Source organism: Pithys albifrons, chromosome 6 (genome assembly GCF_047495875.1).
Source record: "Pithys albifrons albifrons isolate INPA30051 chromosome 6, PitAlb_v1, whole genome shotgun sequence".
Classification (NCBI taxonomy): Eukaryota; Metazoa; Chordata; class Aves; order Passeriformes; family Thamnophilidae; genus Pithys; species Pithys albifrons.
This window is the reverse complement of record NC_092463.1, coordinates 26,977,459-26,991,923: the sequence shown is the minus strand read 5'-3', so window position 1 is coordinate 26,991,923 and position 14,465 is coordinate 26,977,459. Positions and strand designations below refer to the sequence as shown.

Sequence of the window (14,465 nt, the reverse complement as noted above, 5' to 3'; positions counted from 1 at the left end):
ATAATGTTTCTCTCCTGAGAGAAATTCAAAATGCTGTTCATAAGCTGTTCTGGACTTTTTGGTAACTAATCCCATCTCACACATACATTCTCAGGTCCTTTTTGTTAAAGAAAATCAAACACTTCTGAATACATATTTATATGGCAGACACTGTTCCAGTCTGTTGGATAAATGATCTGCATTTTATAACATACACTTATAGAGATGTATACACTTGTACATATTATAATAACAGCAAAATTATGTTAAGCTTATGATATGTGGTTACATGAGCCCAAAAAATGTCAATGCCAATACTTACTGTACGTCTGATGTTTTCCTGTCTTTCATAAAACTGTGTATGAAAGAGAAATTTTAATTGCAATAGCTTGAGAATGGTACATATGTATTACAGTCTTATATTTTTTCAAGTATGATGTATTGTGTGTTTAACAATATTTCTGTGTGTTTAGGTAATTGTCATTAGAACACAGGAGGAGATATTGTACTTATTGCCTGTGCTAGAGCATAATGTGCTGGACTACAACAACTACACTTGTTAAGCTGATTTTAGCATTTCTTCACACAGCAGGAAGCACCCATGCTGTGGTTTCTTAATGTACTCTTTAACTACTGCACTGTACTGTACAATAAAAATAATAATTAATCATGATCCTCATCTTACCAGTGCTGCTGCTATCCCAGTGATTGTGGCTGCTGTTTTGGAGTTTCACTATCCCATACCCTGAAACACATATCTTTCCTTTCAGAGTTTTATTTCTTATCTTATGTTGCTGAACAAAGCTGAATTTTTTGAGGACAGGTTTGTTGCATGGGTTGTGATGGCTTCACGTTTGTTCAGGTCTCCAACGACCCATACCTATAAATGTGAAGCAACGGTAGAATGTAACACTTTCCCACTTCCACCAGAATGAAAAAAAATACTCTAAATTAAGTCTAACCTTAAATGTGTAATCTGTCCTTGGGAGCAAAAAAAAAAAAAAAAAGGATATAGCATCTTCAGGCTCTTGGCATCCCTTACGAGAAAAAATTGGTTCTAAGGGTCTCTGATCTTGTGTTTTAGTAAAATAGAACTGCACGGCTGACTGACAGTTCTGATCTAAAGCATTTACGTTTAAGTTTTGATCTCTCTGCTTTTGATTAAAACTAATGAGCTCATTTAATTCAAAATGGGAATCTCTGATAAGAGAAATAAGGTTGATGTGATTGGATTAGAGGGGCAAATTAAACTCTTAGAGCAGAAGTTTGTGCTTATATAGTGTATTAAAAAGCTGTTGGCGTATTATGGTGTGTTAGATGATGAGAAAAATTTCATAGTAATTCATATTTAATCAGAAGAAATGAAAGTACTAAATATAACATGGCTCTGCTTTTCCCTCGAGTGATAAAGAGCTGTACATTTAAAATGACATCGAATTCATGCTCTCTAAAACAAAAAAATCTTAAGAGAGACACTAAAGAAAGGGACACTCTTCTCAGTTATAACAATAGATCTAAAATGTCACAAACACAAGACAACTTGACCACATTAAACCAAGGACAATTCAATATAATCCTTAGCTCACAAACAAGTTTCTGGGTTTCTATTGGTTGCATAACAAATGCTTTTTAAATACTTGAACCCTTTCTACTAGTAATTTGTAATTGTATTTGTATTGTTTTCCTAAGCAAGAGCAGATTAATTTCAAAATAATTTTTTTATTCCATGCTAATTCCTAACTCAAACCAAAAGTTTGTTTGTCTCCAATAATGCTTGTTTATTGTAAGCTGCTCCAGAATTTTCCCATTAACAATATTTTGGGGAAAGGTTGTTTATCAGGCCTAAAAAGTAGTAATAATAAAGATTGCATCAAGAATATCTCAATGTTGACTGGGGTTGTACACGCTATTTTATCGTGGTTTATATAAACTAAAAGTGTATTTACTGTCTTAAGTGGTTGCATTTGAGGGAGTGAGAAGCATAGGTGAGAGATATAGTTGTTGTGAGCTAGAAAAATCTCTTCAGATAGACTAAAAAGATATTTCATTAATGACTAATTAATCACCAATAATTGTTGATGATTATAACAATAATAATAATAATAATATGTGTTATTTACCTGAGAATTTTTGCCTTTAGGATGTTTAGTGCTTTATTGATAATAAAATCCCTAATTTCCCCTCAGTAATGGGGAAACCAAGGCACTCACATCCAGTAGTGATGCACCCTATGTATCATTGCAGTGGAGGAATAGAGGGTAGGGAATAAATGCTTGCAGAATTTGCAGACTATTTCAGGAATCAGAATTGCTTTCTCAGTGAGACTTTGCCTTTCACAAAATGCTGAAGAACAGTTTTTAAAACAATGTGATACCTTAACAACAGAACTCCAGCTGTAACAAAATTGTGCAAGAAAGAGTTAATGAGACAAATATCTGTTAAAAATTCTGGGGAAAAAATAACTTGGAAATGAGATTTACTGAGTATACATATATTTTTCAAATTTTTTTTGCTAAATAAACATTTTCTAAATGAGTTAGATTGATTACGACACTCTTAGCATCCATCAGTCATTTATTTTTAGTGAGTTCAAGGATTGCACCTGAAAAATAGCTTAGAGGGGATGTATAAAATCTAAATTATGTGTATATGTATTTTTTCTATTCCCTAGTGGAATCTACAAGCCCCAGTTTACTAACCACTGACAACACTCTAGAGCGCTCTTTTTTCATCCGAATGAAATCTACACTGACCAAGCGAGGAGTGCACATCAAATCGTCAGGATACAAGGTAAGGCTGCACTGTAGCATGAAATATTGACCTCTTAAAATTACATTCATTCATGTTCCAGGAACACCTTAATAGACAGAGAAAGGAGCTATTTCACATTTGCATATGTCTCATTCCTTTTGTTAAAGAATCATTAATACCATATTTCCAGCCTGAGGTTTGACTTTGGTACTTCACTTCCATTAAATTGATCGTTATTATGATAAACATTGATGATAACAGCATGATAACCTTCAAAAGAGCAACACTTCTAAAATAAAAGTATCTTTTACTAAAAGAGGGGAGTCATAGTAACATCACTTTCCCATGGTGAAAAATTACTGCTCATTTCATCTCTGGGTTATGTTTTTCCCAGAGAAGGTAGGATTTCTCCATGCAGACCGTATACTAGAGCTATTTCATTTTGATGCCATTCCAGCTCAAGGAAACAGCAAGCTGCAATGAGTCCTTTTCCACCATTTTTCTTTCATTGTCTGTCTGAGGGGCATCTGCTGCTGGGGATCATATTTGCTGGATTTCAGACTCTTTTAAGATATGGAAGTCTCTTGTTCCTTATCGGTGGTAATCTCATTTTTCTTCAGTCATATATCGCTCATAGTGCCTGTAGCTATCAGTGGCTTTGCAGTGTACTAAAACTAGAAAGAACAGCACATTTTTAACATTGTCAACTTGTGGAATGAAATATGTCAGCCATTAAGTTTTATACAAGATAAAAGAGGGGTGCAAGTAAGTAAGTCTGAGAATGTGTGTATTTAAAGAAGTTGCTTGTCAACGTTCATTTAAAAACTTTCACAAGAGGGGTTTTTTTTGTTTTCAGAGAAAGATTTAGAGAAGTTTAAAGCCAAATTCTGCAACTTACTTTTCCCAAAAACTATTCTGTGAATATAGCATCATCATACCTGAACAGTAAAAGTCTGGTAGAAATGTCTTCTTTGCAAACAAATGACTGGTAGTCTTTCTGTTGGATGGTTTCTGGGCCCAAACAATTAAAGTAGTTGCTAGTTAAAATTTTAAGTCCAAACCAGTGGTTTCTTAAGGCACCATAAGTTTTGATCCATGTCCTGCTTAATTGTCAACACCTGAAAGAATGTACTGAGTACTTTTCTTGCTGACCAGTTTACAAGTCTTAGGAGGTGTCAAGACAGGAAGTGTACTGACAGTCTAAGGAGGCAGAAGGTGAATGAATGTATGAATGAATGAATGAATGAATGAATGAATGAATGAATGAATGAATGAAGTCATACAATGGTTGAGGTTGGAAGGAACCCTAAAGATCCTTTAGTTCCAACATCCCCGGTGTGGGCAGGAACACCTTTCCCTAGAGCAGGTTGCTCAAAGCACCATTCAGCCTGGCCCTGAACAATGCCAGGATGGGGCATCCACCACTTCTCTGGACAACCTGTTCCAGTGTCTTACCTCCCTCACAATAAAGATATTCTTCCTCATAGCTAATTTAAACATAACACCTTTCAATTTTAAGCCATTCTCCTTGTCCTATCACTACATATACTTATAAAAAGTCCCTCTCCATCTCTCCTGTAGGCCCCTTTCAAGTCCTGTCCAGGTTGAACAATCCCAATTCTCTCAGCCTGTCCTCATGAGAAAGGTGTTTCATCCCTCTAAACATCTTCATGGCCCTCCTCTGTTCCTGTGTTGTGGGCCCCAGAGCTGAACACAGCACTCCAGGTGAGGTCTCACCAGAAGGTAGTAGAGGGGAAGAGTCACCTCCCTTAACCTGCTGGCCACACAGCTTTTGATGCAGCCCAGGATACATTTGGCTTCCTGGGCTGCAAGTGCACATTGTCAGCTCACATTCAGCCTCTCATCCCCCAGCATCCTAAAGTCCTTTTCCTCAGGGCTGCTCTCAATCTGCTCTCTGTCCAGCCTGTAGTTATGCTTGGGATTGCTCCGACCCAAGGACCTTGCACTTGTCCTTGTTGAACTTCATGAGGTCTGCATGGACCCACCTCTCAAGCCTGTCAGGTCTCTCCCCTCCAGCATGTGAACAGCACCACACTGCTTCTTCAGGTTATCAAAGTTATACTAATTCACATCATAGCAGGGTCCACCCAGGCTAGGCCAAAGTCAGATTGATAGAGAGCTTGCTTTACTGGGTATTTTTGATGCAACAGTAATGGGTAAACATAGGGGATTGTCTGTGGATTTTCTAGTGTGACATTTTTTGCCGAATGTAGGTGAGAACAAAAGGAAGACTTGTGAGTGACTCTGTCATTCTGTCTCTTGGACTCCTGACAATCTAATGTTACTCCAGAATCGGAACAGGACATATCTAGACTATGCTGGCTTCACATGACAGGGTTTTCACTCATTACAATACAGTTTTTGAAATTCACAGTAGACCCTTTACTCAAAAGACACAGTAATGTCTATCACGTAAATATAATTTAATTTCTCTTAGAACTGCTGGTAGAAACACTTAAAACTATAACTGAGATGTCACAAGTAGAGCAAAATGAGTTTTGAAAGATCACATCATTTTTAGCCAGTTTTCCTGACTCAATGAATGAATAAAAAGAAAAACTATGATAATCAACAAAATTGTCTGTAAATAAAACATTTATGTTTTTCCAAATTTTTTCACGAGGCAAGTCAGCTTGAGTAAAATTGCATAAATAATCTACAGGCCCTAAGAAGGTGTAAAAATAGATGTGCAGTTCCTCTCCTTTTTGATGGTTCTGGGGATTTTGCAACTGACAGCGTTTGGCTGAATTTAGCTTTGTCCAGTCATATGAATTGTACTTTGACACTTTTTCAAAAGCATGGTTATTGGCCCTCTGTATGTCTTGGAAGAATCATTATCCACAGCCACAGCAAGCCCCCAAGAGATAGTATATTCACTTTAGGAGAGCTGGATCAGGTGAAGACCCTTTAAACTGAGTATTAAGAACTGCTTTGTTTAAACATCATTCTCAGCTGGTGTATCAACAAGAATAAGAAAACTCAACCACTATAAGAAATTATCAAAGGGAAGAATGGTTGCATAATATTGACAAAGATCATGGGAAAAGCTGACAAAGTTCTGCATCAGAGGTCCCTGGAAGGACTCCCGCACTTACACAGGAAACCCTATACAAGCTTGGATCGTGTGCAGCAGACTTCCTGCATGAAATCCTCCCAGGGCAGGTTGACTCAGGAGCCACCCTTACACCTTCGTAATACAACAAGGCACTTAATTTCCCATCTGCAAAAAGCAAGGGCCCTTGGCTAACATCTTCCTTTGAGCTCTTCCGTCATTGTGGTTGGGTAACCCTCCTGAATGAGCATACAACCATTCATTTCTGGCACTGTGCTAGGAACTCTCTATGTTATGAGTCAAATTTTAGCTTCTGTCAGAGATATTCAGCTCCCTGTGGATTCAGTCCTCCACAAGTGACAATATTTTTTCATTTTTTGAAGTAGTTGTGTCTTGATCCAAACTCTTACTGAGCTCAGCACCATTTTACCATTTTTCCTGGCTTTGAGGACTGCTGGTGACTGTCTTCTGTAGACAGCAAATGAATGAGGTGCTCCACAAGGTGCTTAGCCAATTTTCAGAATGAGTGATTCCTGCCTTATGAAAATCACGTAAAATTGTAAACACTCAGAGAATGAAATTGATTAATCATTCAAGTTGATCTAGTCAAGACTAATTTTCTATCAAAAGAAATATTGAAACAGAAATCAGACTGTTACACATAAAAAACTTATGAAATTCAGAATGTGTTACAGCAGTTGTCTAAGATACGTACTGAAGAGACTTACTGTTTTTTCACTGCTGAAAATGTATAACATCTCCACCTTTTTTCAATTTTTTCCATCAGTGAAAGGCAGTTTTTTAATTTAGATTTTCTCTCCATTTTATCTTCTTTTCCATTTGTTTTCCTCCATTTGAAGATCACAATTACATCCCCTTAACAGTTATCCCACCTTTAATTTTTCTTTTGTCTGACATACTCAGGCATATGTCAGGGCTAGTTTTAATTCAAAATTCCTTTGTTCAGGTCCAGTGATACGTTTCCTACTCCTCTGTAGTATCCTATTATTGTTTTGTCATGTTTTCTTGCATGTCAGATTTTTGCTAGGATTTTCTTTGTTCAAACTTTAAGGACCCAATAGTGGTCACTTGAGCAAAGTATAACTAATGGGCTCAAGAAGTAGTCAAAGCATCAAGCATCATCAGAGGCAGTAGCTGCCAGTATTCACAGTTCATATACTCATTGGATGTGTTAGTATATAACCATACATAATCCCCTCCTGTTTTATGGACTAGGTCTCTCACGATAAGCTATTACAGAATTGGATAAGCAAACATGAGGAGATTCCCCTGCACTTTTGCTGTCACTGTGGCAATCTCTGAATCTGGGATAACCAACATCTGTTTTCTCACCCTCTCCCATGAAGTTGGCAATCAAACTTCTTGGAGACCCATCAGCAGAGTTAAGGACACCTTATAAAATCTCGGGCTGTCCCTTCCAGTGAACATGCTGCATAACAATGAGTAAATTCTCGTATATAACAAAAAAATTGGTTTAACATGTTTAGTTTAGAAATTCTGATGTTTTGTTGCATATCTGATGTCTGCATTTCAGTAAAGGAGGATGCAAGTTTGGTTAGCTATACCTCATACATCATTTTCTGTATATCAAAATATTTTAAATGCTATTTAAATAATATTTAAAACCCCAGAAAAGTGTTTTCACAAATTAGTCTTTATAGTCCACATGAATTCATCTTTTTGTCTCATGCAATGGCATCTTCCTACCAACTTGTTTAAAATTAAACATTCTCTGAGTCTGTACTCTCAGATTTCATACTTAAACCATAAAGCTAGAATTCTTTGAATGCCAGTTCTGGGGATGAAAATCTAAATTTCTTCTTGAAATTTTATGCCTGTGACAGTTCTATTATGAGTATTTTTCATACTATTCCTGCCTTTATTCACAATTGAAATTCATTTTTTATATGAACTTCAAGAGTTGGGCAATATTTGTAAACGTCAGTTGTGCACTTGAATTAAGTGCAGTTTTCGGCAAAATTTGGATTCATTAATCCAAGAGGGCAAGAGAGTCCAAAAATCTGTTAGAGAGACAAAATTATGCCATTGCACTCACCTTGTGATGCTGTTCTCTTGGTTTAATCCAAAATTGTAATTATTGTTTCTCATCCAAATGAAAGACTCACCTGGAATTCAGAAATGAGATGTCCCTATTTCACAATCACTTTAAGGTCCCAATAAATCATGGCAGAAACCCACGTTCCATTTCAGGGGAATAAGAAGGAGGCGAAAAGAGAAAGCAAGTGGGTTTTTGCGTAATGGTCTAATGATTAGTACATTTCTTGGATGTAGGCTATGTCAGAGTCAGATTTAATTCCCTTTTCTGCCTTAGGGAATTCACATATCCCACTTTCCAGCTTAGCCTAAATTTCTTTTTCCTCCTCGAATATTTTTCCCCCCTGAAAACATTTTCTGTCAAGGATTTTGCTCTGTCCCTGAAAGATGTCCTGACCTTTCTCTATAGGAAGAAAGAAAACTTCAGAATTTAGTATTTCATCACATGGCTACTGCCACACCTCCTTAATTGAGTGAAGAAGGAATAAGAAACCAACATCAGGAAGCATTATGTGAAGAGTTTTCTAAATGTCAGCACATGCATTCCCCAGACTTTTCAGCACTGGGAAGACTTAAAGGTAATTTGTCAGAGAGAAGGAACTGATCAAGAATTCACCCATGTAAATCGATGACCTTTTAGTGAAAAGGAAGTCTCTTAGCTAGTAAAGATGCAGCATTACTTATAAAAGAACAAAATACTAATGGGCCAATATGAGTCTTATGAAGTATCTACTTGCAGATATAAAGATATGGTTCAAGAAATAATGGTCTGCAACAGGATTAAGAAGACTAGAGTTCATTTTATGCCTTGCTATAGAACTGTGAGATTCTATTGGAGAGCTGCCTGGAAAAGCTTGCTTCACACTCAGCATCTAAATACTTCAACCAATTTTTTATAAATGTTCACTAACTACTAACTCCACCTTCTCTAAAACATTTTCAGGGCTGAGCATCTTTTAAATGGGATTTATATCATGGTTCTACTGTCTGGAGACATGAATATGTTAGGCATTCACTATTGCAGCAGCATTAGTGAAATTAACCAGTATTATATAAAAGGCCTTTTTAATAGCAGTCTTCTTTAAAAGAAAGATTCAAGCTTTGATCATTCTTCATGATGACTGGAGCTATAGTATTCCTGACACCTGTATCAGGATGTGCTTCTCTTCAAATATTGTTTTAAATGTTCATACAGCCTAAGAGCTGTTGTTTTGTTCCAAAATGGGTAAAGGGAAAATCAAAAACCAGATTCTGGAAGAAAAAAAAAAACATAAAATTGAGTAAAGACAGATTACTTTCTGGGAGATTTTTTGTTTTCATAAATTCTGTTATCAACGTATAATGCATATAAAAAGATATTATTAACACCAAATTAGCAGCAATTCCCTTGGATTCTGGTGTTTTGGAAGTCTAATTTTGAAGCCTACTTTCTTAAAAGTCAGTGGATATAACAATGAGAGAAAAAACTGTGAGATCAAGATTTACTCTGATATATAATAAAATATTGAAAATGGACAGAGATTAGTTGCAAACCATATCTGATATTCTTTTAAGAACAAAGTGTTATTGAGTCATAGAGATATAAAGTGTTTGATCCACTTTCATAAGTAGCACTAGTTGTGTAGACATGTGAACTAGGAGTGCAGTAAGATACCCACTTTGGTCTTAATAGACAGAGATTTGTGAGTAGGATGAGAATAACAAGATCTCACCAGAGAGGGAACTAGAAAATACTTCTTACTACACCCTGGGAGAAAGCATACTCTGAGGTAGGAGTGCCTACTGGAAAATGGAAGTCTTCAGTCCACACTGTTTCCTTAAGTTATCCACCAATGTTGTTTGCCACTGATTAGTGTTAATGATTGGGAATATGCCTTTCACTGGGGTAAGGAAAGCACACAGTGCTCTGCAAAGTCTCAGCAGCCAGAATTTGCTCTAGCACAGACATATGCTACTGCCCACATCCCTGCTTCACTTGGCCATTTTATAACTGCTGCCAGTGGATATTTTGGCCCACCTCCTTGTCATACTTTAAAGATTGTTTTACAGGTGCAAATGCAGATACTATTAGCTTTTACTATGTCTGCCACTTCCAGCAGTTCACAATTTTTGTCCAAAGTGTGCTAAGAATAGACAACAGGCTCATACATTGATATCCACATTTTTTTTAAACATTTACCTTTTGGACAGTTCTTACCTGTGTGAAGCATTATGTTTTATGGGCTTTTTCCTGTTGTTTTTAATGCTACTTATATTAATGAATGTACTTTTTCAACACTTGTCTGAGACTGGAAAGTGCTGGCATACCAAGAGATCAAGTAACTTGCCAAAGATAACAATGGCTGTTTGTGTCAAAGCCAACTGTGATTACGTGCTGTACTTCATCCTCAGTCTTTCTTTCCAGCATATGAATATTGTCAAATCAGCTCTGTGTTCCAGCACATCACACTTCATTTTCTCAGGCTGGTAGTTCCTTTGTTTTGATGGTTGCCCTGAATAGGCAAAATGAGATGCCAAAGACTAAGGTTCTTAAATCAGATAGTGTGAAGTTTAGCAGAACTTTAACAACAACAACAACAACAACAACGCCAAGCACAGAAAAGGACAAACTTCTGCTGCAGAGCTACTCCAAAATCCCTGTCTTCAGAAAGAAAATGAAGCAATATGCCAGCTTTTTCCTGCTCCTTGATTTCAGGCCAGGGAAGCTTCCTGGGCCTGCTATTCCTGCCATCTTGTTATGGGAGAGGAGCAGGGCTGGCAGCATCCCCCTCCTCATCTGGCAGCTGGCTTGGCTTCTTGCAAACTTTGCTGTTCTTATTTCAAAACAAACAAAACTTTATATAAATGGAGACTTTTCTTTCCAATTTGATTAATACTTTTTCACATCCGTTATAGGTGTCTCTACCCTGAAGACCTCCAGGCTTTGCTAACTACTGTGAAGCACTACGTATAATAAATAATTGTAAAATTTAAGGGGAATCATTATTCACTATAGCTCGTTATATTTGATCAAAGTGTGATTAGAAAATCAAAATGCTCCATTCACTTACGCAGATAGTTCCACTTTGCATCTGCTATTCACTTTCTACATGAATAGGTGGTTGCATAAGGTTCAGGGCTCATCATTTTCTCAAAAGCTAAATTTATTAATATAATTTGCTGTCATATGAAGCAATGTGCCTCTGTACTTGCTCATTTGACAAAATGGGAGAAAAAAGGCACAGAGCATTTCAATGTTCATCACCAGTATAGCTGAAGCCAATAGTTTAATGGGAACAATCACATGAGGCTTTCATTCCCTGACTTAAACTGGTGCAATGACTTCTGGATAGTAACCCAAACACTGATTTGCTGGTTTTACCTTCTACAACAGAATATTGATCGAGTGTTTCAGGCCATGTTTCCTGGAAAAGTTACTATAGTGTAAATGTCCTTTTTCTTTACTCTCCAAAGGACATATTCACCATTATATAATGAAGTAAGCCATTGTGCTTCTGTTTCTGAATGTTTAAGCATGCCTCTTGATTCGTCTGAGGAAGGGTGTGTAGTTGAGCCCATCTGCTTTATCCTATGGAGAAGGCAGAATATAGATGTTTAGTGGAAAGAGTTTCAGTTTCTCCTTTTTACAGCATCATTAGGAAGCTGTCATTCTAATAATAATAATTCCCATTTGACATCATGGAGGTAAAAAGAAATCACTGCTGACATCAAAAATGAGGTGATATTTCAGCAGTATTATTTCACTGAAGATAAAATGGAAGTCTTTATTGCTCCCAATGCTTTTAAAGAAAGCTGAGCAAGGCTTGTACTGACTCTGGAGCTTATATACCTTAATGCATCTCTAACCAGTATGAAATAAGAAATTTTAATTGTTATTGCTATATTTTTTAGTTGTCCCTTCTTAGAACCAAGAATTTTGTGCCTGCTTAAAGGAAAATAAACAGTATCTGAAAATAAACTTGGGAGAACACAATTATCTTAATTTTCTCCATTAGTTAAAATTCATACAAAATACCCCAAACAAATTAAAACACTAAATGTATTACAAGAAGTTGTCATTTTCTTGCAAACTTCATAATGGAGTCTTTACTGCAAATTCATACAGATTGCATAAAGAGGTCTGAGCTCTGAAGAGGTTACCCTGTGAAAAGGGTTACATGTTTTATTTCACTTCTTATGGATAAGTATTCTATTCCCTCTGAACTTCTTGTACTCACTGCTGTGTGAATTGCTTGCTATTAAAAGGACACAGCCAAGGTCTGTTTCATTGGTGGTAAACAATTCCACTTTTGTTTCTGATAGCACATTAGAATCTCCTGTTCTCCTTTCCTGTTTGCAGATATATTCAGTTATAATTCCAGTCTTTGTATGTTTTCCACCCTAAACCAAACAATATAGCACTTCAGTGACTCTATCCAAATACACAGGCAAAAGAGTGTATCTTCCTGATATTTGACAATATTTCCTAAGTTTGAGATCTATTCTTGGTCTACTGATGGTTTGTGCATTTTATTTGGGGGACATACACAGAGTAATATAGACTGCATACAAGTAGAGCAGTAAGATGTAAGTCTGGCGCCTTTAAAACTTATAGCACTGCTCCCATTAAAATAAAAATGAAAAAATATGGATTCTCAGAAGTTCAGGAAATATGGCTTGATTTTACAGAGTTGGTCACATGCTTGCAAGTAGTGTCTCCTCTGCATAGCAAGAAAAGCCTGATCAAAATGTTTTGCAGTCTTTTCACAATCAAACTTAAGGAATTCTTGCCATTAAATATGTGGTGGGACCATCATGTTATTTTACTCCAGGCAAATATGTTGATAACAGAGCAGTCACAGCTCATCTGCTGTTGAGTTACTGGTTTTCAGTTATTCTCAGAAAAAAAGAACTGAATTCTTAGAGGTGTTCAAATATTAAATGGTTATAAGCCTATTAAAAATAAAAATTAATAGTTACCAGTTACACTGAAATATTTAAAAGTTAAATGAACTCTGCTTTTTCAATGTAAACAAGTCTCATTCTATGCACAAATAGTTTGGATATTTTCCCCAAGAATTTGTGCATGCATAAGCTGAACGCTCTATTTTATTTCATGTGAAGTCAGTGGCCTATTTTGCTTTTGACATATTTTGGAAGGTCCAGAAATGTTTCTTCTCTGAAGTATTACATAAACGTTTATCTTCTTGAAAGTTCTTAACTTACTAGTTGTTTGGTTTTTTTAATTTCTCCTTGTTCAAGTGCTCAGAAATGCCTGTTTATTCCCTGACAAATCACCTGCTTTCAGTTCTTGTGATCCTTTGCATTGCTGTATTGTTATATTGTTACAAAGACTGTGTTGGTTAAGTCAGTCCACCACTAGATTTAGCACTGTACTAAAGAGATACCAAAGAGCAGAGCCCTGTTTCAATTTGCTCATGGGATGTCAGTGGACACAGCCTGGATCTCCCACAGTCATATGCTCAATGTTAGGAATGGGGTACTGGACACAGGTTTTTCCCAAGGAAGCAAGGAGATGATTCTGGATACACAAACATGTATTATGGATTCTTTTCAGTCACTTTATAATCATATGCACTCATAAATTTTTATATGGTTAAAAGATACAGACTTTGATGGTACAAAACTCACAGAAGAGCTTTAGATCACTGGAGCAACCACAGGTGAAGTTTATGTTGACAATTTATCAGCTCTTCTCCGTCAAGGAAAATTGTTTTTTTAGTGCCTGCCTATTAGCAATCACATGCATATTATGAAATTGAGTTTTGGGGAGGACAGCCTGCCATCTGTCTTTTCTGTATTTTTTTCACAATATTTCATTCTAAGTTAAAAGTTTCTGTGCTTCAAAATGATGTAAAATATGAGATGTGTACCATAGAGACACTTGGAAAAAAAATGTACAAAGTAGAAATGTAAATCTTTATAGACTATGGATGTTATACTTTATGTTTTAGCTTCGAGTGCCCTCCACATGCCATAGGGCCCAACACATACTCTTACTCTAGGTTTCATGGTTGCTAAACTGATAACTAATTAATAGATATCTCAAGGAGTGTGAAAATGTTTCCTTCATAAACTCTTTCTGGTTCAGGTTTTTTGGTGTTTGTATGTGTGTGTGTTGTGAAATGGAACTGCAAATGCCTGATGTGGAGAATGAAAAGGATGTGTTCAGTTTCTTTTCTGTGTTCTGATATGCTAAGATTTTATCAATAATATTGTTTTCCTGTAAAAATATCTGCCTCAGAGAAAATCTGCTGTGTAGCTGTCAGGATTACACCTCTCGGAATATACCTGTGGTGATTCCGTTAAATTGATAAAAACAGAACACTCTGCTATGTAGAAGGATTGCTGAAAATATTCTGAGGCCCTTTCATGTGTAACAGCACTTATATGGCAGTACGTTTATTGTGCTATAAATTCCATCACTGATTTTGGCCATTTCAAATTGATTCTGCAGTAACTGTAAGTAATGAACCTTACAGACAGAGCCAAGATAAAAAAACAAGCCAATAAACTTGTGGCTGTAGGAATACAAATTGTAGAGTTCATTTAGCCTCAGTTTTTATCAAATCATACAGCGAATACC

At 36.5% G+C, this 14,465-nt stretch overlaps 1 protein-coding gene across 5 annotated transcripts in view; it reads left to right on the top strand.

The window, feature by feature from the left end:
* The window catches only part of NPAS3 (neuronal PAS domain protein 3), a 605,164-nt gene that overhangs the window by 546,140 nt on the left and 44,559 nt on the right, over window positions 1-14,465 (top strand). For all 5 annotated transcript variants that reach the window (XM_071557955.1, XM_071557954.1, XM_071557953.1 and 2 more), the window contains one exon: window positions 2,651-2,769. In XM_071557955.1, coding sequence (XP_071414056.1) covers window positions 2,651-2,769 — 119 coding nt within the window. The remainder of the gene's footprint in view (window positions 1-2,650; window positions 2,770-14,465) is intronic.